Raw genomic sequence first — 23,969 nt, 5'->3', positions numbered from 1 at the left:
CGAACTATAGGCGCTATTGTTCTCGCCAGCGTGACGTAACGTATGCGCGCGTTCACGCTATGTCAGAAAATATTTAGGCCTTAAATGCAGCAGCGGACGCACACGGCGCCGGCGCGTCTGCGGAGACTGCGACGTCACACCTCTGGAATGCGCCGCAGTCGGCGAGGGCGACGCATGCGCAGTATGGCAGGCGCACACGCACGCGAAGCTCGGCTCCATCCCGCGTAGTGTAGCTTTACGCTACAAAATTGTTTGTGGGGCTGCGGATCCGAACCAACGACTTGTGAGACCACCACGCTAACCGATTCAGCCACTGGCGATTCATCATACGCGCCCTTTAAAGCGAAGTTTTATATGCATGAAGAAGTGAACGCAGCGCAAGGTGCGAGCCAATCAAAGGCGTCCCCTCCCTCCGAAGAAGGGAAAGGGTGATTGCGTGTTCGCTCGCCTCGCTCCCGCCGTTTCACGCCAGTTCAGGTTTGTTCTGCCGCAGAGCAGGCTGCGTTCAAGGAACGGCAGTGGGAGCGGGCCGCGCGTCGTGCGTTCGGCCGAAGAACAGGTGAGGTTGCATGAACGCCTCCGGGAGCTCGCTCGAGAAAGGGCTCGTCGTTGGCGTGCCGGCTACACTCAGCATTAACAACGCACACCCTAACATTAGAGTGCGGATTCAGTGGATTCCGAGTCACACAGGGATCAGAGGTAACAAAGTAGCACATGTCACATCTAGCGCAAACCTCCCGGGCCCTCCTTTGTGGTGACCGGACCCGCTGTCTGAATGAGCAACACGCCTTCGCGCGAGTGGGAAGGCGCGAAAAACTTAACGATTTACGTCATTAAGTATCCACAAGCACACACACACATGAATCGAAGAGATGCGGTACTACGGAGGCGTGCGCAGACGCACTCTCTCGCGTCCCCACACTTACAGCACTACATGCAAGGTTTGCCTAGTAAACCTGCTTGCATAGCATGTGGCGGCTTCCCGGATAATGCCCACATTCTGTAGGATTATCCGGGGAGCAATCCCGCTATTCAGGCTAACCTTGCCAAATTCTCACCCACCCGTAGACCTGCGACACTTGAAGAGTGGCTGGCGGACTCCGACTACGTACAAGCCATGTTCGAGCTTATCACGACGCTCGGCTTGGCAGACAACTAGAACAAAGCGGGCGAACCCGGTCCGGGACTCTTGGATAAAGTTTATTCTCTCTTTCTCTCGCCGTGACGGAGCGCGAAGCCAACGCGTTACGACAACGAAGAGCCGCGGATCCCTAGCTTCGTTTGCACCCCTATGCACAGTAGCGGAAGGGCCGCCAATTTTTTTTTTTTCTCAGACACCTGGCAGTTAGCCATGCCACGTGCGTATTCCACTGAGGGAAGTAGATTCAAAATGCCATCTTTCGGAAAACTTCGAGCAATATAACAGTACAGCGATAAGTGCAAAATGTTTTTTTCGAACACCTTAAGCGGAATATGCGCGTCCGTGTATACAGACACCAAGAAAACAAACGAAGTAGCAGCCGTAGCTTAATATACGCGCATAACTTCCTCCGCTTTCGTGTGGCTGCTCTAAACTGATCCGCTTGCGCAGACGAAACACACACGCAAGAGGCGTCTCTCTCTTTACTGCGGCTGGTAGTAGTAAGCGGGGCAGCTGTAGGGCGGCGGGGGCACCAGCGAAGGCTGATGCTGGCTGGCCTGTGCGTACGACGACGACGACGCCTCCGTGGGGTCCAAGTAACTGGAGACCTTGCGGGGCTTGTCCGAGTGCGGTGGTTGCGAGGCGGCCCGTATCCCCTTCATGAAGTCTCGCGTCGTGGCCACCACAAGCAGCAGGCCGATGGAGGCGAGCAGTGCCACGCCGCCGATGACCACCACATTGCGGCGCACCGAGCTCAGCACGCTGTCCAGACAGCTGTCGCCGTAGATCTGCTTTTTCGCCTCGTCCCAGCTCTTTGATAGCACGTTCCTGCCGCAGCCTGGGTTGTAAATGTGATATACTCGCGAATTGGATTTGTCACAGAAATGGAACGGAAAATACTGCACAACTTGGCCAAGACCTTTATATCTGTTTTTTGCACACGTGCTACAAAGCGCTTTCCAAACACATAGAACGTTTAAGTTTTCAAGACACCGATATGGCGTGTCCTCCGATAGCTGCCTCATAAACTGTTGCTTTCATTAGGCCTTTACGTCAATTACTGGCCTTTTACGTTTTTGCTGCGTGCCGCTAACGCTGGGTCTTGGTATATGCACGAAAGTACATAGACTCTGAGTACCCTGCGCAACACAATGCATAGAAACAGTCTGTACGCAAAGTACAACATGCCAGATTTTATTGCCCTAATAACAAGCATTTCTCCGCATAGAAAAACATCCTTAAGAGGAAGCGAAGCCTGCTCGTTCCAAGCTTGTTGCTTCGAAGGCGACCGTGGGAACGGCATAAAATAAAAATAAGCAAGCCAACCTAAAATGGCCTCTCTTTTCCACTAGAGGTCGGCACATTTTTTCTGCGAATATTGCCAGATATGTGGGTCCTTAATTTATAGTTGAACAACACATCTGCCCGTCAAGCAGGTGAGGCTGTCGCCATCTACATTCATTGCGTATGTGCAAATGAAGGCAAGGAACGGAGAGCGCAGCCGCCGTGCACATATGAGCCTGACAAACAGCTGCCCCTCAAGTAGCAGTGGGTGTCACCGTCAACATTCGTGGCCTATGTGAAAAGTGCCTGCCGGGATTTATCGCTCACGGCCAACGCTGCGGACACCGACGCCGACGACACCTGCTTTTCTGCGACACGAGCTCCTTAACGCTGTCGCGTTAAAATGAAGGCAAGGAACTGAGAGCGCAGCCGCCGTGCACATATGAGCCTGACAAACAGCTGCCCCTCAAGTAGCAGTGGGCGTCGCCATATGCATTCGTTGCCTATGTGCGAATGAAGGCAAGGAACGGAGAGCGCAGCCGCCGTGCACATCTGAGCCTGACAAACAGCTGCCCCTGAAGTAGCAGTGGGCGTCACCATCAACATTCGTTGCCTATGTGCAAATGAAGTCAAGGAACGGAGAGCGCAGCCGCCGTGCACATATGAGCCTGACAAACAGCTGCCCCTGAAGTAGCAGTGGGCGTCGCCATATACATTCGTTGCTTATGTGCGAATGAAGGCAAGGAACGGAGAGCGCAGCCGCCGTGCACATCTGAGCCTGACAAACAGCTGCCCCTGAAGTAGCAGTGGGCGTCACCATCAACATTCGTTGCCTATGTGCAAATGAAGTCAAGGAACGGAGAGCGCAGCCGCCGTGCACATATGAGCCTGACAAACAGCTGCCCCTCAAGTAGCAGTGGGCGTCGCCATATGCATTCGTTGCCTATGTGCGAATGAAGGCAAGGAACGGAGAGCGCAGCCGCCGTGCACATCTGAGCCTGACAAACAGCTGCCCCTGAAGTAGCAGTGGGCGTCACCATCAACATTCGTTGCCTATGTGCAAATGAAGTCAAGGAACGGAGAGCGCAGCCGCCGTGCACATATGAGCCTGACAAACAGCCGCCCCTCAAGTAGCAGTGGGCGTCACCATATACATTCGTTGCCTATGTGCAAATGAAGGCAAGGAACGGAGAGCGCAGCCGCCGTGCACATATGAGCCTGACAGACAGGTGCCCCTCAAGTAGCAGTGGGTGTCACCATATGCTTTCGTTGCCTATGTGCAAATGAAGGCAAGGAACGGAGAGCGCAGCCGCCGTGCACATATGAGCCTGACAAACAGCCGCCCCTCAAGTAGCAGTGGGCGTCACCATATGCATTCGTTGCCTATGTGCAAATGAAGGCAAAGAACGGAGAGCGCAGCCGCCGTGCACATATGAGCCTGACAAACAGCCGCCCCTCAAGTAGCAGTGGGCGTCACCATATGTATTCGTTGCCTATGTGCAAATGAAGGCAAGGAACGGAGAGCGCAGCCGCCGTGCACATATGAGCCTGACAAACAGCTGCCCCTGAAGTAGCAGTGGGCGTCGCCATATACATTCGTTGCTTATGTGCGAATGAAGGCAAGGAACGGAGAGCGCAGCCGCCGTGCACATCTGAGCCTGACAAACAGCTGCCCCTGAAGTAGCAGTGGGCGTCACCATCAACATTCGTTGCCTATGTGCAAATGAAGTCAAGGAACGGAGAGCGCAGCCGCCGTGCACATATGAGCCTGACAAACAGCTGCCCCTCAAGTAGCAGTGGGCGTCGCCATATGCATTCGTTGCCTATGTGCGAATGAAGGCAAGGAACGGAGAGCGCAGCCGCCGTGCACATCTGAGCCTGACAAACAGCTGCCCCTGAAGTAGCAGTGGGCGTCACCATCAACATTCGTTGCCTATGTGCAAATGAAGTCAAGGAACGGAGAGCGCAGCCGCCGTGCACATATGAGCCTGACAAACAGCCGCCCCTCAAGTAGCAGTGGGCGTCACCATATACATTCGTTGCCTATGTGCAAATGAAGGCAAGGAACGGAGAGCGCAGCCGCCGTGCACATATGAGCCTGACAGACAGGTGCGCCTCAAGTAGCAGTGAGTGTCACCATATGCTTTCGTTGCCTATGTGCAAATGAAGGCAAGGAACGGAGAGCGCAGCCGCCGTGCACATATGAGCCTGACAAACAGCCGCCCCTCAAGTAGCAGTGGGTGTCACCATATGCATTCGTTGCCTATGTGCAAATGAAGGCAAAGAACGGAGAGCGCAGCCGCCGTGCACATATGAGCCTGACAAACAGCCGCCCCTCAAGTAGCAGTGGGCGTCACCATATGTATTCGTTGCCTATGTGCAAATGAAGGCAAGGAACGGAGAGCGCAGCCGCCGTGCACATATGAGCCTGACAAACAGCCGCCCCTCAAGTAGCAGTGGTTGTCACCATATGCATTCGTTGCCTATGTGCAAATGAAGGCAAGGAACGGAGAGCGCAGCCGCCGTGCACATATGAGCCTGACAAACAGCCGCCCCTCAAGTAGCAGTGGGTGTCACCATATGCATTCGTTGCCTATGTGCAAATGAAGGCAAAGAACGGAGAGCGCAGCCGCCGTGCACATATGAGCCTGACAAACAGCCGCCCCTCAAGTAGCAGTGGGCGTCACCATATACATTCGTTGCCTATGTGCAAATGAAGGCAAGGAACGGAGAGCGCAGCCGCCGTGCACATATGAGCCTGACAAACAGCCGCCCCTCAAGTAGCAGTGGGTGTCACCATATGCATTCCTTGCCTATGTGCAAATGAAGGCAAAGAACGGAGAGCGCGGCCGCCGTGCACATATGAGCCTGACAAACAGCCGCCCCTCAAGTAGCAGTGGGTGTCGCCATATGCATTCGTTGCCTATGTGCAAATGAAGGCAAAGAACGGAGAGCGCAGCAGCCGTGCACATATGAGCCTGACAAACAGCTGCCCCTCAAGTAGCAGTGGGTGTCGCCATATGCATTCGTTGCCTATGTGCAAATGAAGGCAAGGAACGGAGAGCGCAGCCGCCGTGCACATATGAGCCTGACAAACAGCCGCCCCTCAAGTAGCAGTGGGCGTCACCATATACATTCGTTGCCTATGTGCAAATGAAGGCAAGGAACGGAGAGCGCAGCCGCCGTGCACATATGAGCCTGACAGACAGGTGCCCCTCAAGTAGCAGTGGGTGTCACCATATGCTTTCGTTGCCTATGTGCAAATGAAGGCAAGGAACGGAGAGCGCAGCCGCCGTGCACATATGAGCCTGACAGACAGCCGCCCCTCAAGTAGCAGTGGGTGTCACCATATGCATTCGTTGCCTATGTGCAAATGAAGGCAAAGAACGGAGAGCGCAGCAGCCGTGCACATATGAGCCTGACAAACAGCCGCCCCTCAAGTAGCAGTGGGTGTCGCCATATGCATTCGTTGCCTATGTGCAAATGAAGGCAAGGAACGGAGAGCGCAGCCGCCGTGCACATATGAGCCTGACAAACAGCCGCCCCTCAAGTAGCAGTGGGCGTCACCATATACATTCGTTGCCTATGTGCAAATGAAGGCAAGGAACGGAGAGCGCAGCCGCCGTGCACATATGAGCCTGACAGACAGGTGCCCCTCAAGTAGCAGTGGGTGTCACCATATGCTTTCGTTGCGTATGTGCAAATGAAGGCAAGGAACGGAGAGCGCAGCCGCCGTGCACATATGAGCCTGACAGACAGCCGCCCCTCAAGTAGCAGTGGGTGTCACCATATGCATTCGTTGCCTATGTGCAAATGAAGGCAAAGAACGGAGAGCGCAGCCGCCGTGCACATATGAGCCTGACAAACAGCCGCCCCTCAAGTAGCAGTGGGCGTCACCATATGTATTCGTTGCCTATGTGCAAATGAAGGCAAGGAACGGAGAGCGCAGCCGCCGTGCACATATCAGCCTGACAAACAGGTGCCCCTCAAGTAGCAGTGGGTGTCACCATATGCTTTCGTTGCCTATGTGCAAATGAAGGCAAAGAACGGAGAGCGCAGCCGCCGTGCACATATGAGCCTGACAGACAGGTGCCCCTCAAGTAGCAGTGGGTGTCACCATATGCTTTCGTTGCCTATGTGCAAATGAAGGCAAGGAACGGAGAGCGCAGCCGCCGTGCACATATCAGCCTGACAGACAGGTGCCCCTCAAGTAGCAGTGGGTGTCACCATATGCTTTCGTTGCCTATGTGCAAATGAAGGCAAGGAACGGAGAGCGCAGCCGCCGTGCACATATGAGCCTGACAAACAGCCGCCCCTCAAGTAGCAGTGGGTGTCACCATATGCATTCGTTGCCTATGTGCAAATGAAGGCAAAGAACGGAGAGCGCAGCCGCCGTGCACATATGAGCCTGACAAACAGCCGCCCCTCAAGTAGCAGTGGGCGTCACCATATGTATTCGTTGCCTATGTGCAAATGAAGGCAAGGAACGGAGAGCGCAGCCGCCGTGCACATATCAGCCTGACAAACAGGTGCCCCTCAAGTAGCAGTGGGTGTCACCATATGCTTTCGTTGCCTGTGTGCAAATGAAGGCAAAGAACGGAGAGCGCAGCCGCCGTGCACATATGAGCTTGACAAACAGCCGCCCCTCAAGTAGCAGTGGGTGTCGCCATATGCATTCGTCGCCTATGTGCAAATGAAGGCAAGGAACGGAGAGCGGAGCGGCCGTGCACATATGAGCCTGACAAACAGGTGCCCCTCAAGTAGCAGTGGGTGTCACCATATACATTCGTCGCCTATGTACGAATGAAGGCAAAGAACGGAGAGCGCAGCCGCCGTGCACATATGAGCCTGACAGATCTGATTGACAGCCACCAGAGGGCCGCCGTCTGTCAGCCCATTTTCCACAGCAGTGAGAAACTTTCGGAAAGCGTACCGGCGCTCCTGACCCGGCAGCAGGACTCGGGGACGGAACATCGCTCGTGGCTGGGGTTGCCGGGTGCACATCGGTAGCGGCCGTTTCGGTCCCAGTCCTGGTAGGCGAGGGGTCCGATGCCGCAGCACTGGAAGCTGTGCTGCATGTGGTCCACCAGGTCGTCCCAGTCGGCGCTGTGCCTGTAGTACCTCACCAGGTCCGGCTGCAGGTACCTGCTCGCGCACACTGCACACTTCGCCGAGAAGGGACGTGTCTCCGTGCGCTTCGGTGTCTTTCATTGCGTCCCGTAGCCGCGTGCGCCACTTTTGGCCTACGCCTTCCTTCGGTGGCTGAGGCCGAAGTGCGTGTCACCCCTATGCTGGCGGCAGATGCTAAGCGGTCGCGTCATTCAGCGGGGAACGTGTAAATTGACTGCTGAGCAACGCGTCTTGATTCAGCCTTCGCGTGATTTCATCGCCACCGAAAAGTTCGATTCCTTGGTCACCTTTATTTATACACATTAAACCTACCTTTCTTTACCTAGCTTTCTTTGTAAGTATTTTGTAAATATATCTTTCGCCTACATCTCGCCTCCGTCACAATATGTAGTGAAATGTTTATAGAGTCCTTATCGCAGGAATGCGCTTTCAATCACTAAAATGCACTAAGACTTAATCTTGATACGTGTCAAATATGGCTTCAATCGGCAAAGTGGCTGAGGTTTGAAATAGACTTTTCTAACTAAACTCTCCTTTAAATCAGCATTACGTACGCATGTGTCTTTTATTTATTTATTTATTTATTTATTTATTTATTGTATTTTATTTGGTTAACAATATATGATTGTCACGGTGATTGGGAAAAATGTTGACATATAGTCATCTGACTAGGCCTGTGCACAAGCATCAGTCTCCCGAGAACACACGGAAAACGGAGAATTGCCACATAAGTTAGCCTTAAGTGGGAAAGAGCAAGCAGCTTAAAAATCCAAAGCACTTCGTGGTAAACGGCTTTTTTAAAAGCGGGATTCGTTGTCTATGCACATGCTGCGATATTAAAAGGACAATAAAGGCACGTCAAAGACAATAAATACTAAGTCAACGTGGACTGTTTGAATACCATTCCAGAAACCTCGCAATGCTTGTTTCGTGCGAGGAAAATACTCAGTTTACGAGGAAATTGCATCTGATGGGTCCGAACACCATTTTCGAAATTCAAGTATCTCGCCACCGAACCGGGGAAGTGGTGACGTTAAATACGCCATCACCACCCTTTGCTGCAGCCGGTGAGTAAAACGGCGGTACCGAGTGAAGACAGAGCCGTGGATCCGCCGCTGCAGCTGCTTCTTGGACTAGTGGCGTAGACCTTTCGGGCATCGCCTGACATCACGTGGAAGTTGAATTCTCTGCTACTTGCAATTGAGTTGGTGCGAGTTTCACGGGCCGGCAAAACCAGCGCAGCACTACGCCATGCCGAAACTACTGAAATGCGAAAGTGTGGGCGGTGCGGAGCCGACCGAAAAGAAAACTTTTAGACCGCCCGCGTCGTTGTCAAGGGTAATTTCAAATAGTTCTTTTTTTTTTCTTCTAAAAATGAAATAAACTGGACAAATAGCATTTTATTTTGTCTGATAATACAGTACAATGGTGTTTATTGCAACGAGTGGTTGAATACTTGTGACAGAATTTAACTGTGGAGTGCTTTCGTCATCGGTCAAGCACTTGAATGTCCCGGGGGAGTCTCTAGTCATATCCTGTATTTGCCTCAATTTCTCGATTATTAAAGCTCTGTTCGTGATAATAATTACATCTTAGAGATTCTCGAGCACTAATCTATCACTTTAGCTTCACTTAATATTTGCCTTTAGTGTCCCTTTAAACGTGTATAAGCCAGTTTCGAAAGGCCGAAGCAACCATGGCCTCAAAGTCACCGACTTTGCATACACTAGATGATATTTTCTTGTAAAAAAAGTAATGTCAGATACTCCGTAGCAGTGTGTGAACGTAAGAAAGGACGTTTATCGATTGTGACATGGAGAATTCAAAAGTTAGAGTGAACAGGATCATATGCCGGGTCACTGGGAATTAGTAAGGCTTAAGCACAAAAATAAAAAAGAAGACGAAGCTGAATGCCCTTTTCCTCCGTAAAATGTAAACGCAAATGTGATCCATTGTAGAGTATCACTTCCTGAAACCTGCCTGCTCCCTTGGTTGACTAGAGTACAGTGTAGGCCTTATTCTATTGGAGACTATTTTGGTAAATATTTTATATAACACGGGGAGTAAGCTAATGGGCCTATAATTTTTCAGTTCTTTAACGTCTCCCTTTTTGTGGATTAGTATAACGTTTGCATTCTTCCAGTTTTCTGGGTCCCTTGCATTCGATAGACACTTCGTGTATAGAGCGGCCAGTTTTCTTAGCATTATGTCTCCTCCATCTTTAATTAAATCGACTTTTATTCCATCTTCTCCTGCCGCTTTCCCCTGTTCCATGCCTTTCAAAGCCCTTCTGACCTCATCTGTAGTTATAGGAGGAATTTCTGTATACTGTTCATTATTGTTTCGAACAGAGTACACCTGAGTCCTCTGGGTACAGGTCAGTATAGAATTCTTCCACTGCTTTTATTATACCTTAGAGAATGCTGATGATATTACCCTCCTTATCGTTCAGTGCATACATCTTGGTTTGTCCTATGCCAAGTTTTCTTCTCACTTATTTCAGGCTGCGTCCATTTTTTACTCCTTATTTAGTCTTTCTCACGTTATAATTTCGAATATCACTTATTATCGCCTTGTTAATCTGTTTTGACAGCTCCGCGAATTCTGTCTATCTCTTGAGTTGGACACTTCTATTCTTTGTCGTTTCTTTATTCGATCCTTTGTTACTTGGGATAGCTTGCCTACTGGTTGCCTTGGTGCCTTGCATCCCACTTCTATTACTGCCTCTGAAGCCAGCCTAGTTACGGTTTCATTCATTACGTCTATGTCATCTTCATCTCTCTGTTCTAATTCTGCATATTTGTTTGCAAGCAGCCGCCGTGGTTGCTCAGTGGCTATCGTGTTAGGCTGCTGAGCACAAGGTCGCGGGATCGAATCCCGGCCACGGCGGCCGCATTTCGATGGGGGCAAAATACGAAAACACCCGTGTACTTGAGTAGAACTTGTTGCTGGGCGAGTTGGTTGGGATCTAAAGAATACATTGTTGCGCCAAAAAAGGAAAATAAAGACTTGAGAAAGAAGAGTACGAAAAGACAGATCAATCTGTCTTTTCGTACTCTTCCTTCTCAAGTCTTTATTTTCCTTTTTTGGCGCAACAATGTATTCTTTAGACCCGTGTACTTAGATTTAAATGCACGTTAAAGAACCCCAGGTGGTCGAAATATCCGGAGTCCTCCACTACGGCGTGCCTCATAATCAGAAAGTGATTTTGGCACGTAAAACCCCATAATGCATTGTTTGCAAGCACCAGCCTGAATTTATCTTCTTTTACCCTTACTCGCTCTAGGTTTACCTGTTTCTTCTTGGCCAATATTACTCTTTCCCTCTTCAAATTGTGGTAAAACCTAGCTCTCACTAACCTATGATCCCTGCAATTTACCCAACGTATCACTTTTAGATTCTGCACTATGCTAGAATCAGCAGAAAGTATGAAATCAATTTTATTTCTTGTTTCACCATTAGGGCTTTTCCAGGTCCACTTTCTGTTGCTACGCTTCTTGAAAAAAGCTTTCATTATTCGAAGCTTATTCCTTTCTGTGAATTCTACCAGCATCTCTCCTCTGGCGTTCCTAGAATCGCCGGCGTAGTTCCCAATTGCTTGTTCACCAGTCTGCTTTTTCGCCACTTTTGCATTGAAGTCGCCCATTACTACAGTATGCTGATTTTGCACTTTCCTCATCGCTAATTCAACATCTTCATAACACTGATCTACTTCCTCATCATCGTCGCTGGATGTTGGAGCGTAGCCTTGTACTACTTTTAATCTATACCTCTTATTAAGTTTGATTACGACTACAGCTACCCTCTCTTTAATACTGTAGAATTCGTCAATGTTGCCCGCTATGTCCTTATGGATTAGGAATCCTACCTTGTATTGCTTCTTATCAGGGAGACCTCTATAGCAGAGGACATGGCCGTTACTTAGCAATGTGTAAGCTTTACCAGGGCTTAGTGAGGTTAGGAGGACAAAAGAAGCATGTACAGTGCTAAACAGTGGGCACATCCTGTGCTATCGGGGCTTAGCGGGGAGACGAGAACTAGGAGTCGGATTCCTGATTAATAAGGATATAGCTGGTAACATACAGGAATTCTATAGCATTAACGAGAGTGTGGCAGGTCTTGTTGCGAAACCTAATAAGAGGCACAAATTGAAGGTCGTACAGGTCTACGCCCCGACATCCTGTCATGATGACCAGGAAGTCGAAAGCTCCTATGAAGACGTGCAATCGGCGATGGGTAAAGTCAAAACAAAATGCACTATACTGATGGGCAACTTCAATGCCAGGGTAGGCAAGAAGCAGGCTGGAGATCAGTCAGTGGGGGAATATGGCATAAGTTCTAGGGATAGCAGGGGAGAGTTAGTACAGTTTGAAGAACGGAATAATATGCGGATAATGAATACCTTCTTCCGCAAGCGGGATAATCGAAAGTGGACGTGAAGGAGCCCGAATAGCGAGACTACAAATGAAATAGACTTCATACTCTGCGCGAACCCTGGCATCATACAAGATGTGGACGTGCTTGGCAAGGTGCGCTGCAGTGACCATAGGATGGTAAGAACTCGAATTAGCCTAGACTTGAGCAGGGAACGGAAGAAACTGGTACATAAGAAGCCGATCAATGAGTTAGCGGTAAGAGGGAAAATAGAGGAATTCCAGATCAAGCTACAGAACAGGTATTCAGCTTTAACTCAGGAAGAGGACCTTAGTGTTGAAGCAATGAACGACAATCTTGTGGGCATCATTAAGGAGTGTGCAATGGAAGTCGGTGGTAACTCCGTTAGGCAGGATATCAGCAAACTATCCCAGGAGACGAAAGATCTGATCAAGAAACTCCAATGTATGAAGGCATCTAACCCTACAGCTAGAATAGAACTGGCAGAACTTTCGAAGTTAATCAACAAGCATAAGACAGCTGACATAAGGAAGTATAATATGGATAGAATTGAACAGGCTCTCAGGAACGGAGGAAGCCTAAAAACAGTGAAGAAGAAACTAGGAATTGGCAAGAATCAGATGTATGCGTTAAGAGACAAAGCCGGCAATATCATTACTAATATGGATGAGATAGTTCAAGTGGCTGAGGAGCTCTATAGAGATTTATACAGGACCAGTGGCACCCACGAGAATAATGGAAGATGGAATAGTCTAGAGGAATATGAAATCCCACAAGTAACGCCGGAAGAAGTGAAGAAAGCCTTGGGAGCTATGCAAAGGGGGAAGGCAGCTGGGGATGATCAGATAACAGCAGATTTGTTGAAGAATGGTGGGCAGATTGTTCTACAAGGACTGGCCACCCTGTATACGCAATGCCTCATGACCTCGAGCGTACCGGATTCTTAGAAGAACGCCGACATAATATTAATCCATAAGAAAGAGGACGCCAAAGACGAAAAATTATAAACCTATCAGTTTAGTGTCCGTTGTCTACAAAGTATTTACTAAGGTAATCGCAAATACAATCAGGAACACCTTAGACTTCTTTCAACCAAAGCACCAGGCAGGATTTCGTAAAGGCTACTCAACAATAGACCATATTCACTCTATCAATCAGGTGATAGAGAAATGTGCGGAATGTAACCAACCCTTATATATAGCTTTCATTGATTACAAGAAAGCGTTTGATTCAGTCGAAACCTCAGCAGTCATGCAGGCATTACGGAATCAGGGTGTAGACGAGCCGTATGTAAAAATACTGAAATACATATATAGCAGCTGCACAGCCACACTATAGTCCTCCATAAAGAAAGAAAACAACAATATCCCAATAAAGAAGGGCGTCAGGCAGGGAGATATGATCTCTCCAATGCTATTCACAGAGTGTCTTCAGGAGGTATTCACAGACCTGGATTGGGAAGAATTGGAGTTATACAAGAGGTAATGGAGAATACCTCAGGAACTTGCGATTCGCTGATGATATTGCCTTGCTTAGTAACTCAGGGGACCAATTGCAATGTATGCTCACAGACCTGGAGAGGCAAAGCAGAAGGTTGGGTCTAAAAATTAATCTGCAGAAAACTAATGTTTAACAGTTTTGGAAGAGAACAGCAGTTTACGATAGCTGGCGAGGCACTGGAAGTGGTGAGGGAATACATCTACTTAGGGCAGGTAGTGACCGCGGATCCGGGTCATGAGACTGAAATAATCAGAAAAAAAAGAATGGTCTGGGGTGCGTTTGGCAGGCATTCTCAGATCATGAACAGCAGGTTGTCATTATCCCTGAAGAGAAAAGTGTATAACAGCTGTGTCTTACCAGTACTCACGTAAGCAGAAACCTAGATGTTTACGAAAAGGGTTCTACTTGAATTGAGGAAGACGCAACGAGCTATGGAAAGAAGAATGATGGATGTAACGTTAAGGGGGGAGAGAGAAGAAGAGAGCAGATTGGGTGAGGGAACAAACGCGAGTTAATGACATCTTAGTTGAAATCAAGAAAACGAAATGGGGTGGGGGCATGGACAGCGCATGTAATGAGGAGGGAAGATAACGGGTGTTCATGAAGGGTTACGGACTGGATTCCAAGAGAAAGGAAGCGTAGCAGGGGGCGGCAGAAAGTTAGGTGGACGGATGAGATTAAGAAGTTTGCAGGGACAACATGGCCACAATTAGCACATGACCGGGGTAGTTGGAGAAGTATGGGAGAGGCCTTTGCCCTGCAGCGGGCGTCGCCAAGCTGATGATGATGATGATGATGAAGCCTCACTAGTTCTAATCCCACTGAGGCCGATAATATTTCAAATATTGTCTTATAGTTCCTCAAAGAGTCTTGCTAAGCTAGCCTCACTCGAGAGGGTTGAGGTCTTAAACGTGGCAAGGGTCAGTTTCCATTGGCGGCCTGTCCGGACCCAGAGATTCTTAGCACCCTCTGCTGCGTTACAGGTCTGACTGCCGCCTTGGTCAGTTGCTCCGCAGCTGCTGGAGACTGAGGGCCATTGGTTAATTGTAGATATCATCAGGGAGGTTGTGGCCGAACACTGCACCAGGGAGGGCAATTCCTGTTCTGATGAGGGAGTGTCTTTGTTCAGGCTTAGTGGGCCTTCCTAATTTGGTTGTACCTGGATTAGTATAAACCCACTCGCTCTCGGCATTATTAGCCGGCGTCAGGCGTCACTCCAAGCCTGCAGATGTAGTGCACTAGAGGAGGTCAAATTCAGGCACACCACCGCTAGATAAAACAAAAATCACAGAGGGCTTCGAACTTCTGACTACCGCAACCGAGCATTCGACATAGCCCAGTCAGATAATCCCGCAGGCGCCGAGGCTACCTTATCGCCGAAAAGTACAGCCCAGAGGGCCCCACATGCCTAAGAGATCCGTTGATTCAACGTTGGTACAATCAAAAATACGCTAGAAGGAATAACTGCAAATGTGGACGAAAGGAATGGACGCAAATACGATCTTTCTGACGTGATGAAAATCTGTATGTTAACTTTACAAGTGGTGGCGTCGCTAGTTGCTTTTTCTTTATTCTTTTCGTGAATACTGTAAAACCTTCTCGTCACTTTTCTGTGTTCCTTTTGTGAGGAAATTTAGCATCATCAAAGAAAGCCCGTTATGGCAGCGCGCCTCGTAAGTTCCTGCGGATAAATTCTTGAACATTGTAGTGGTATGGAGTGTGCAGTGCTAACATCTATCCACGCATTAGTTTCCCCGAAAACGTTTACAAGATCTGTATGAGCTAGCTTCTATGTATGTAGGCTCACAAAGAGAGAATCGCGGCATGTGCAGATATTAGGAATTTGTCAACCTTATATTTTCTAGTGTTGTCACTACAAAGTATCTACATCAGCAACCGAAAACGACACGGGGCACCGGCAGTCTCCACGTTTCGATCCCGATCAGGTTCGGAGAAGAGGAGTTCATCGAACTGCCAGTTTCCTAGAAGTGTTGCCAGAGATGTCGCTGGTTTTCAGCACTCAACCTTGACATTTCTGCGCCGTCAACTGGACCTTGACCTTGAGAGGGAAAAAGGTACCCTCTCAGTTACTCAGGTACCCTCTCCCGGATGGATGCGATCCTGACCACCACTGGCAGCCTTCAGAATTCCGCAGAACTGCTGGCCCTTGCCGTGTAGACCGGTTTTACGCAGCTTGGACTGCTTCGACGAAAGAGGAAAGCGTCGCGGTTGTCGTCAGCACCGGTCTTTCCTCGTTCCTGCCGACGATGTCCAAAGGGATTTAAGGCAGAGCCGGCCCATTGTTAGGGAGAGAGAGACGCTACTTGTATGCTAGAGTCTGTTCACTGATTTCCTCAAAACATGTAAGTACGTGCATAAAGTTTTCTTCCGTCCCTGAACTTGTCCTGATGACTACCGCGGCACGACACCAACTCGACAACACATCGGCCACGAAACCCCAGTCGCAACAGGGGCCCCAATACTATTCTAAAGCTCTCTAATATTAATCTCGAAACTGGTGTCATCCTTAATTCGTTCCAAGTGAATCCGCCGTGCGAACTCTTCGGCTAGAATTTGTAATCTTGAAGGGGTTGCGCAAAACGCCTAACACAAGAAGCAGGAAAGACTCAGGGCAGCGCTGTCCTGTGTTTTTCCTGCTTTTGTATTATGGATTCTATTACACATTCTATTACAGGTTCAAACCAACTAGCCTGTGAACGTGTTTAAATAAATTAACCAGCGCGGTGTCACGCGCGCACAGGTAAACATGAACACACATCGCTCGATGACAGCGGAAACTGTCTGTGAAAATGCTAGGAATCGCGGCCGCGAGCCAATTGACCTCCGTGCATCCTTCGCTTCAACGCGTACACGAAACGCCGTCGAAAGCAAGTGCACGCGAAGCTACCGGCACTCCGCAAACATTGCGAATTGCTTTGGGGCCCGCGCGGGCGCGCACTTTGGCCACGCCGCAGGTCGCTTTCCGGACACGCCGTAGCAGACGCCGCGGTTGACGTCAGCGTCAAGGACAAAGACAGGTTCCCTGGCATTGTATATGGGACACCGTGTGTGGACTGCAATTATGTCTACATTGGTGAAAGTGGAAATTTCAAGCGGCGCCTAAAGGAGGACAGGAACGATGTGAGAAAAAAAGTCACTTCCAGTGCACTCGCTGAACACGCAGAATCCAAGCAGCACAATTTCAACTGGAGTCAGTCATCGCCCAAGAACTGGACGAAGCTACAGCGTCTGGAATCCCTCACTATCCAAACAACCGCACACACACTTAATCGAAACGATGGCAATCTCCCACCAACATACGCAAGATGCCTGAAGCGATTTTTGAGGCGGATTTAAGCTGAAGGTTTTATGCCTCTCAACTCATTGAACAAGGCTTCCGTGTGAAAGCCGAAACGTTTAATAGATGTCCCATCTTGGTCGGCGTTCCTACTATGCCGTTACTTCCGGACCAGACGAGATTTCATCAAACTCTTGATTTCAGTGACCACCGCTTCGAGTAGACCAGCTCAGAAGTGCACCACCAGGCCCAGTGCAAAAGAAGACCGACCTGTGGAAGACGTTGTTCGCGAGGAAGGGCGTGAGCGTGATGGCGGCCGTGCCGACGAACGCGACGAACGCGACGCCGGTCATGGCGAGCGCGTACAGCCGCAGCGCGGCCAGGTTCTCGCGCAGGGCGCCCAGGAAGCCCAGCACGGCGGCCGAGAAGACCGCGCCGCCGCCCACCACCGCCGCCAGCTCCAGGTTCACGCTGAGGCGCATCACCAGCGTGCTGAAGTACGTGGCCTGCGCGGGGACGGGCATTGCATTGCAAGATTTATTAGGAGCCCCAAAACAGGCACTCTTCTTATATCAGGCACCATGGTTGAGGCAAACGGCGACTTGTTTTCTTTATTGAGGGTTCACTGCCAATAGTGTAAGAAACCTTAAGTAGCGTTCAGTTGTGACGTTTATGGCTCAAGCCACCGAGGACCATTTCTGCACGGCCGCCTTTTTGTCGACCCGCATACTGGAACCAACACGTGTCATACACGTGTTCCCACCCAATGTGCAGGAAGTGTATTAGCCAAAACATCTGCTGACAATCGCGTAATGTGGAGCAAGCACGAGAAACGCAAAATACGCCAGGAAAGCCACTAAACAGTTAATGATACCAGGTAAAATTTGTGCCTAATGAATTGAAGTCAAGCAATGTTCCAGTAAGATAAAAAGCGTTTAATAATGTACGTTTATGGCGTTTTTCACTAGTCGATCTGGAGCGGCCGCCGAAATCCTCGAGCGAGCGCTCGGGTTTCACAAATCCGAATCGGCCAGCGGAGCGCAAGAACGCTCCGGGGGGGGATCACACAGGAATTCTGCGTACCCGCCGCACAAACCGGTTTCGGAAACCATGCCCGACTTCCGCTCTGTGCGTTTCCACGGCAACCAAACTCGCCGTATCCCGTGCGTAATTTGACCGCGGCAGGCGCAGAGTCCGTCATTTCCATGTCGCGCCCGCAAGGATTGTGCATGGATAACGTGCATAGAAGGCTTCGTACAGCACCTGCGTCACCGCGTAATCGCTGTCTTCCGAGCTCTCGTCGCCAAACGCGAGCTCAGCAGCAGCACCACCGAACGCAGCCATTTTGCGAAGCAACACAATGTTGTGCGTACCGACCGATTTCGCTTGAAGACGGAAGTGCCGCGAGCTATTTCCGCCCGAATCCGCGCCTCGGCGGCGGAGCAAGGGAGAGCGATCCGGCGCGAAGCGAGTTGATCCGAAACGAGCAGTGGAACGCGCGAACCCGCGCCAGATCGACCAGTGAAATTCGGATTCGTTGCTGCGGAGCAAGAAATCCTGCTCCGAATCGACCAGTGAAAAACGCCATTAGAAACTTCGGCAAAATTTGGAGGACGCTTAAGCTTTAGCTCGGGCCCAACTCCAACGCGGCCTATTCAAACACATCAACACATCATCATCATCATCATTCAGACACATGTAAAACGCAAAAAAAGCGCTTTTCTGAGATAACCCCTGGACCAATATTAATGAAATTTGTTGCATTTGAGAGAGAAAGTTAAATGCTAGTCACTGTTAGATGCGAAATTTCGATTTAGGGCCGGAATTCCGTGAAAAGAATATTCGAAAGTTGAAAAAAAAAATGGACGCACGAAGTTTATAAATTAATAGCTCTGCATCAAGAACGGCATCCATTAGATCATTCAACGCGGACAAATTCAATATGTCAATGTATATCTTACGAGAATTTGTTGCGTTGTGTGCAAGGATACTGCAAAAGCTGCATTTACACATTACTAAATTTTTTTAGATTCATGTGTAACATATCAATTTTGTCCGCTTTAGATGTAATATGAGATGCGATTCACAAAATTTTAATATTTTTTCTTGCTCAGTTAGAGAGTTCTAAACTTGATAGTTTCGTTTCCTGAAAATTTTTGCCAATTCTTATTAAAAATTGACGCCATAAATCAAAAATTCGAAACCAGCCGTCACTACATTTCAAGTTTTTCTTTTAAATGCAAAAAACCTAGTTGGTGCAGTGGTAGCCGAGTAAAACGAATTTTCCTTTTAGATGTATTTAGATAGGAGCACCCGAGCTAACGCTTCGTGCGAGTGGAACGCGTAAACATTCGCACATCCCTGACTGCTTGTCACGCTTCCCGGTGTTGCATCTGGGTCGCAAGCCCCAAGGGTAGCGTTGGCCTGGCGGCCTGGGGCACAACTGGAAGCATCCGAAGGTCCTGGCAAAGCAAGAGTCGACCGTTAACAGAACAACTTGTTTATTCTAGCATTGCAAAAGAGCGGCCGGTCAGGTCGACCGAAGTGGAGAGACGGGAGAGCACGCAACTCGACGGAAGAATTCGGAGCCTCCCCCTTGGCGTCCGGGTGCACCTGCTTTTATACACTCGGAGTTGAGGGCAAGAAGGAACGGCTCTTGATGGGAAGCACGTGACGGCGCCGCTCGGGCACGTTGAGAGGAGTAGGTGACGCATCCGCCGGGCCGGCGCCGCTCAGACCTCCTCGCTTCACACTTGGGGAGCTCCTCTCCCCGGCTGCCGCGCTTTGACAAGCCTGGGCACCAACATACACACACACACACACGAAGACACGTGGCATTGAAACATGCCTGGACGCGCTTGGTGGGGAGGCGTTGCGGCAGCGCTGAACGGGCCAAAATGTCCGCCGCTTTGAACGAAGCCCCGGCGTCCGTTGCATCCGCGCCGGCTATACCGCGCGTCGTTGGCGAAACGTAACACTGGACTGCATCCTCTGTCCGGAGGGATGTCGCTCGATGATGCTCATAACCGAAGTCGGGCGTCCTTCTGCGTTTCTCCAGCGCAGCGCACAGAGAAGGCCTCGTTCTCTCGTTCAGGTTCACACAGGACACTGCAAAGTGACTTCGGGAGAGTCGACATTTTTGTTCTCGTTCCCGGCAAGCGTTAGAACTACGCCGAAACTCAACCGCTCAGTCAGCAAGCACGGCACAACCCTCACTAAGCCCTGCCAGGCTCTTTCCCTTTTTATACCACTGCCTAGTTCCTTACAGTAGTCTAGCAGCACTCAGACCGCGTCCACAAATTGGAAAATTGCACTAGAAAGCACGTCATCACTTTTGAAACACTAAACAAAAGCAATATGTTAAAAATCCTGCCTCAGGAAGAAAAACATCAGTAACAAACAATTTTGAGGCTGATTCCTACGTTAGGGGCTTCGACTTAAGCCATCGGCGTTACCGTTGAGACTCCCCTTTTTGTAACGCACCTCAAAGGAATATTGTTGCAAAGCGAGGCTCCAGCGCAGGAGGCGGCCATTTTTGGGGCAGATGGTCTGCAGCCATTGGAGAGGGCAGTGATCCGTCTCAATGATAAACATCGAGCCGGCTAGGTAGCATGACAATTTCTGAACGCCCCATACGAGACACGCACACTCTTTCTCGGTGGCGCTGTACGCCTGCTCACGACTGGTCAGCTTACGACTAGCATACAGGACGGGGTGTTCCACTTCTCCATTTTCCCGTTGGCACAGTACAACGCCCATGCCTCGCTCACTAGCATCGCACTGAACAACGAACCCTTTTGTGTAGTCTGGCGATCGTAGCACAGGCTGGCTTGTTAGGGCGCTCTTTAGGGCGCTAAAAGCTCTTTCCCTTGTCTCGTCCCAGACGACTGTTTGGGGCTCTGTTTTTCTTAGAGCATCCGTCAGGGGAGCCGCGATATCAGAGTACCTGGGGATGTACCTCTGATAGTAGCCGGCGACACCTAAGAACGACCGAATATCGATCTTTGTGCGCGGTTGCGGGAAGTCTCGCACAGCGGCCACCTTTATTTCAGAGGGGCGGCGACGACCCCGTCCAATCACGTGACCGAGGTAAACAACCTCGGCGTGTGCTAACTGGCACTTGGGAGCCTAGACTGTCAAGCCCGCGTCGCGCAGGCGGGTTATCACTGCCCGCAAGTGTGCCATATGGCCAGACCAGGATGTGGAGAATATCGCTACGTCGTCTAAATACGGTAAAGCGAATTCTTCCTGTCCCCGCAATACTTTGTCCATGAGGCTTGAAAAGCAGTATGGCGCGTTCTTCAAACCAAAACTCAACACTTTAGGACGGAATGTTCCCATTGGTGAAATGAACGCCGCATACCTACTAGCCTCTTCTGTAAGTGGAACCTGCCAATAACCCCTGACAAGATCTAGGGTGGAAATAAACTGGGCGCTACTAACTTTCTCAATGCGCTCCTCGATGTTAGGGATCGGATAAATTTGATCCTTAGTGATGGAATTAAGCCTGCGGTAGTCGACGCAAGGACGAGGTTCCTTGCCCGGTACCTCAACTAAAATCAAAGGGGAGGTATAATCACTCTCACCCGCCTCAATAACACCGAGCTGTAGCATTTTCTTTACCTCAGCCTCCATAATATCGCGCTGGCGGGGTGACACTCGGTACGCCTTGGATCGTACTGGCTCTGGGCAGGTAAGTTCTATGTCATGAGTAAGGACAGAAGTCCTACCAGGCCTCTCAGAGAACTGACCTTGAAACTCTTGTAAGAGCTGGTGTAGTTCGGTTTTCTGCTCAGGCGACAGCGGTGCTTTACTGATTAAGTCACTAATGACTTGATCGGTGTCTTCCCTGTTCGTCACTGAGCCTAGTCCTGGAAGCTCGACCGGAAGCTCTTCGGGAACGTTTACCATCATACACACCACTGCTTCCCGTTAATTGTCTATAGGGTTTGAGCAGATTACAGTGGTAAACTTGCTGTGCTTTCCGTTTTCCTGGCAGACTCACCACGTAGTTGACGTCCGACAGTTTTTGAACAATCCGTGCTAGGCCCTCCCACTGCACGTCGAGTTATTTTTTTAGCGATGTGCGCAATATCATGACCTCATCGCCCACCTCAAAACGACGGGCCCTGGCTGTCCGATCATAATAAACCTTGGCCTTCTGCTGGGCCTTTGCCATTGCTTCACCTGACAACTCCTGTGCCCTTCTTAAGCGTTCGAGGAGCCTAAGCACGTACTCCACCACGGCTGGGTCGTCGCCCCTGCCTTCCCACGATTCTCGAAGCATGCGAAGCGGAGACCGCAGCGAGCGACCGTACACCAGCTCAGCTGGCGAAAACCCCGTAGCCGCATGCGGCGCGGTCCTTAATGCAAACATCACCCCAGGCAGACACAGCTCCCAGTCAGTTTGTTGTTCAAAACACAATGATCTCAACACGCGCTTCATGACGGAGTGGAGCTTCTCAACGGAATTCGACTGTGGGTGGTACACTGAGCTGTGTAACAGCTTTACCCCGCACCTTTCGAGAAAGGCTGTCGTCAAAGCGCTAGTAAACACTGTGCCCTGATCTGACTGGATTTCCGCAGGAAAACCAACTCGCGCAAATATGGACAGTAGTGCATTGACTATCTCAACTGAGCTGAGTTCTTTAAGCGGCACTGCTTCAGGGAACTTTGTCGCTGGGCAGATCGCAGTCAAAATGTGTCTGTACCCCGTGGCTGTTACCGGCAGAGGTCCCACTGTATCAATAACGAGCCGTCTAAAAGGCTCCGTAATGATAGGTACCAACTTCAACGGCGCCTTCGATTTGTCCCCTGGTTTGCCCACCTGCTGACAGGTGTGACATGTCCTCACAAAGTTGTCTCCGTCCCGAAAACACCCCGGCCAATAGTACTCTTACAAGAGACGGTCCTTAGTTTTCTTAACTCCTAGGTGTCCGGACCACGAACCCCCATGCGACAAGCGCAACAGATGCTGACGGTAGCACTGAGGCACGATCAGCTGATCGAACTCCACTCCCCTGCGGTCTAGATACTTCCGGTACAGCACCCCACCTCTTTCCACAAAACGAACATTTTTCTTGGCGATACCTTCCTTGACATTGCAGCGTTTGTTTTCTAGGCTGCCATCCTTCTTTCGCTCGGCTATCAAAGCCGACCGGCTGACTTTTAGCAACCTATTAAGTCCGTCTGACGTAGGCGCGATGAACAAATCTGCAGATAGCTCTTCTAACTTTCCCGATGGGCATTTCCTCTCCAGTATCTGGTGCCTTCAACGCTACAGGCTTAATTTTATTCAGTTCGGACGTGCTCTGAATATCAGCTTGCTGCGCCTCTGACCCTTTCTCACTGTTCGACAACGTCGGCCCCGCAACTACCGCCTTTGCAGCGAGCTCCCGAACTTTCGATCTGGTTAAGGCCTGAACGCTAGCCTCACCGAACAAAAGCCCCTTCTCGCGGAGGAGGTGATCGGACCTGTTCAAAAATAGGTACGGGTACTGGGGGGGCAGCATAGATGACACTGCGGCCTCCGTCTCAAGTGCTCCGAAAGGTCCTTCAATAAGCACTTTTGCTACGGGCAGACACACGCTATGAGCTTCCACGGCTTGCTTGATCCATGCGCACTCGCCCGTGAACATATCGGGTTCTACGTAAGAGGGGTGAACTACATCCATTGTAGCTGCGGAATCGCGAAGCACTCGGCACTCTTTCCCGTTCACGAGGAGGTCTCGCATGTAAGGCTCGAGAAGCTTCATGTTCTCGTGAGTGCTGCATAATGACAAAAACACGACTTTTTTGTTTCCGGACACTGCGCCGAAAAGTGACCGGCTTCTGGCACGTATAACACACGCGCACTTGCCTCGTCTCGAACCACTTTCTGCGTTCGGCTTCGGCTGCCGCCGTCTCCTTACGTTCGGTCGGACTGCTTTCACTCGCATCCGCACTACGTGTGTCGCCCCTGGCTCTCATGAGTGTGAACTTCCGTCTCTCAAACTTGGAGCCAAATTCACCCTTTTGACCGTCCTTAGCTCCGCGAGCCCGACGCGTCACAAACTCTTCGGCTAGCTCAGCGGCTCTAGCCACCGTACTAACGTCTGGCCTATCCAAGACCCAGTACCGCGCGTTCTCAGGTAACCGACTATAAAACTGTTCCAGCCCGAAACACTGCAGAACTTTCTCGTGGTCACCAAACGCTTTCTCTTCTTTGAGCCACTCCTGCAT

General features: G+C 50.2%; 2 protein-coding genes across 4 annotated transcripts in view; one reads left to right on the top strand and one right to left on the bottom strand.

Annotated features, from left to right (window-relative positions):
- Positions 1-23,969, top strand: part of LOC142559728 (uncharacterized) — a 370,616-nt gene that overhangs the window by 139,266 nt on the left and 207,381 nt on the right. The gene's annotated exons all lie outside the window — the stretch shown is intronic.
- The window catches only part of LOC142559726 (tetraspanin-33-like), a 36,199-nt gene continuing 13,839 nt past the window's right edge, over positions 1,610-23,969 (bottom strand). Inside the window, exons 2-4 of the mRNA XM_075671307.1 lie at positions 17,019-17,254; positions 7,359-7,570; positions 1,610-1,979 (exon numbers count right to left, since the gene is read on the bottom strand). Coding sequence (XP_075527422.1) covers positions 1,624-1,979; positions 7,359-7,570; positions 17,019-17,254 — 804 coding nt within the window. The 3' untranslated portion in view covers positions 1,610-1,623. The remainder of the gene's footprint in view (positions 1,980-7,358; positions 7,571-17,018; positions 17,255-23,969) is intronic.

The sequence above is a fragment of the Dermacentor variabilis genome, chromosome 10 (genome assembly GCF_050947875.1).
Source record: "Dermacentor variabilis isolate Ectoservices chromosome 10, ASM5094787v1, whole genome shotgun sequence".
NCBI classification, from domain to species: domain Eukaryota; kingdom Metazoa; phylum Arthropoda; class Arachnida; order Ixodida; family Ixodidae; genus Dermacentor; species Dermacentor variabilis.
The sequence above is the reverse complement of the archived record's forward strand: the minus strand, read 5'-3'. Positions and strand labels throughout refer to the sequence as shown.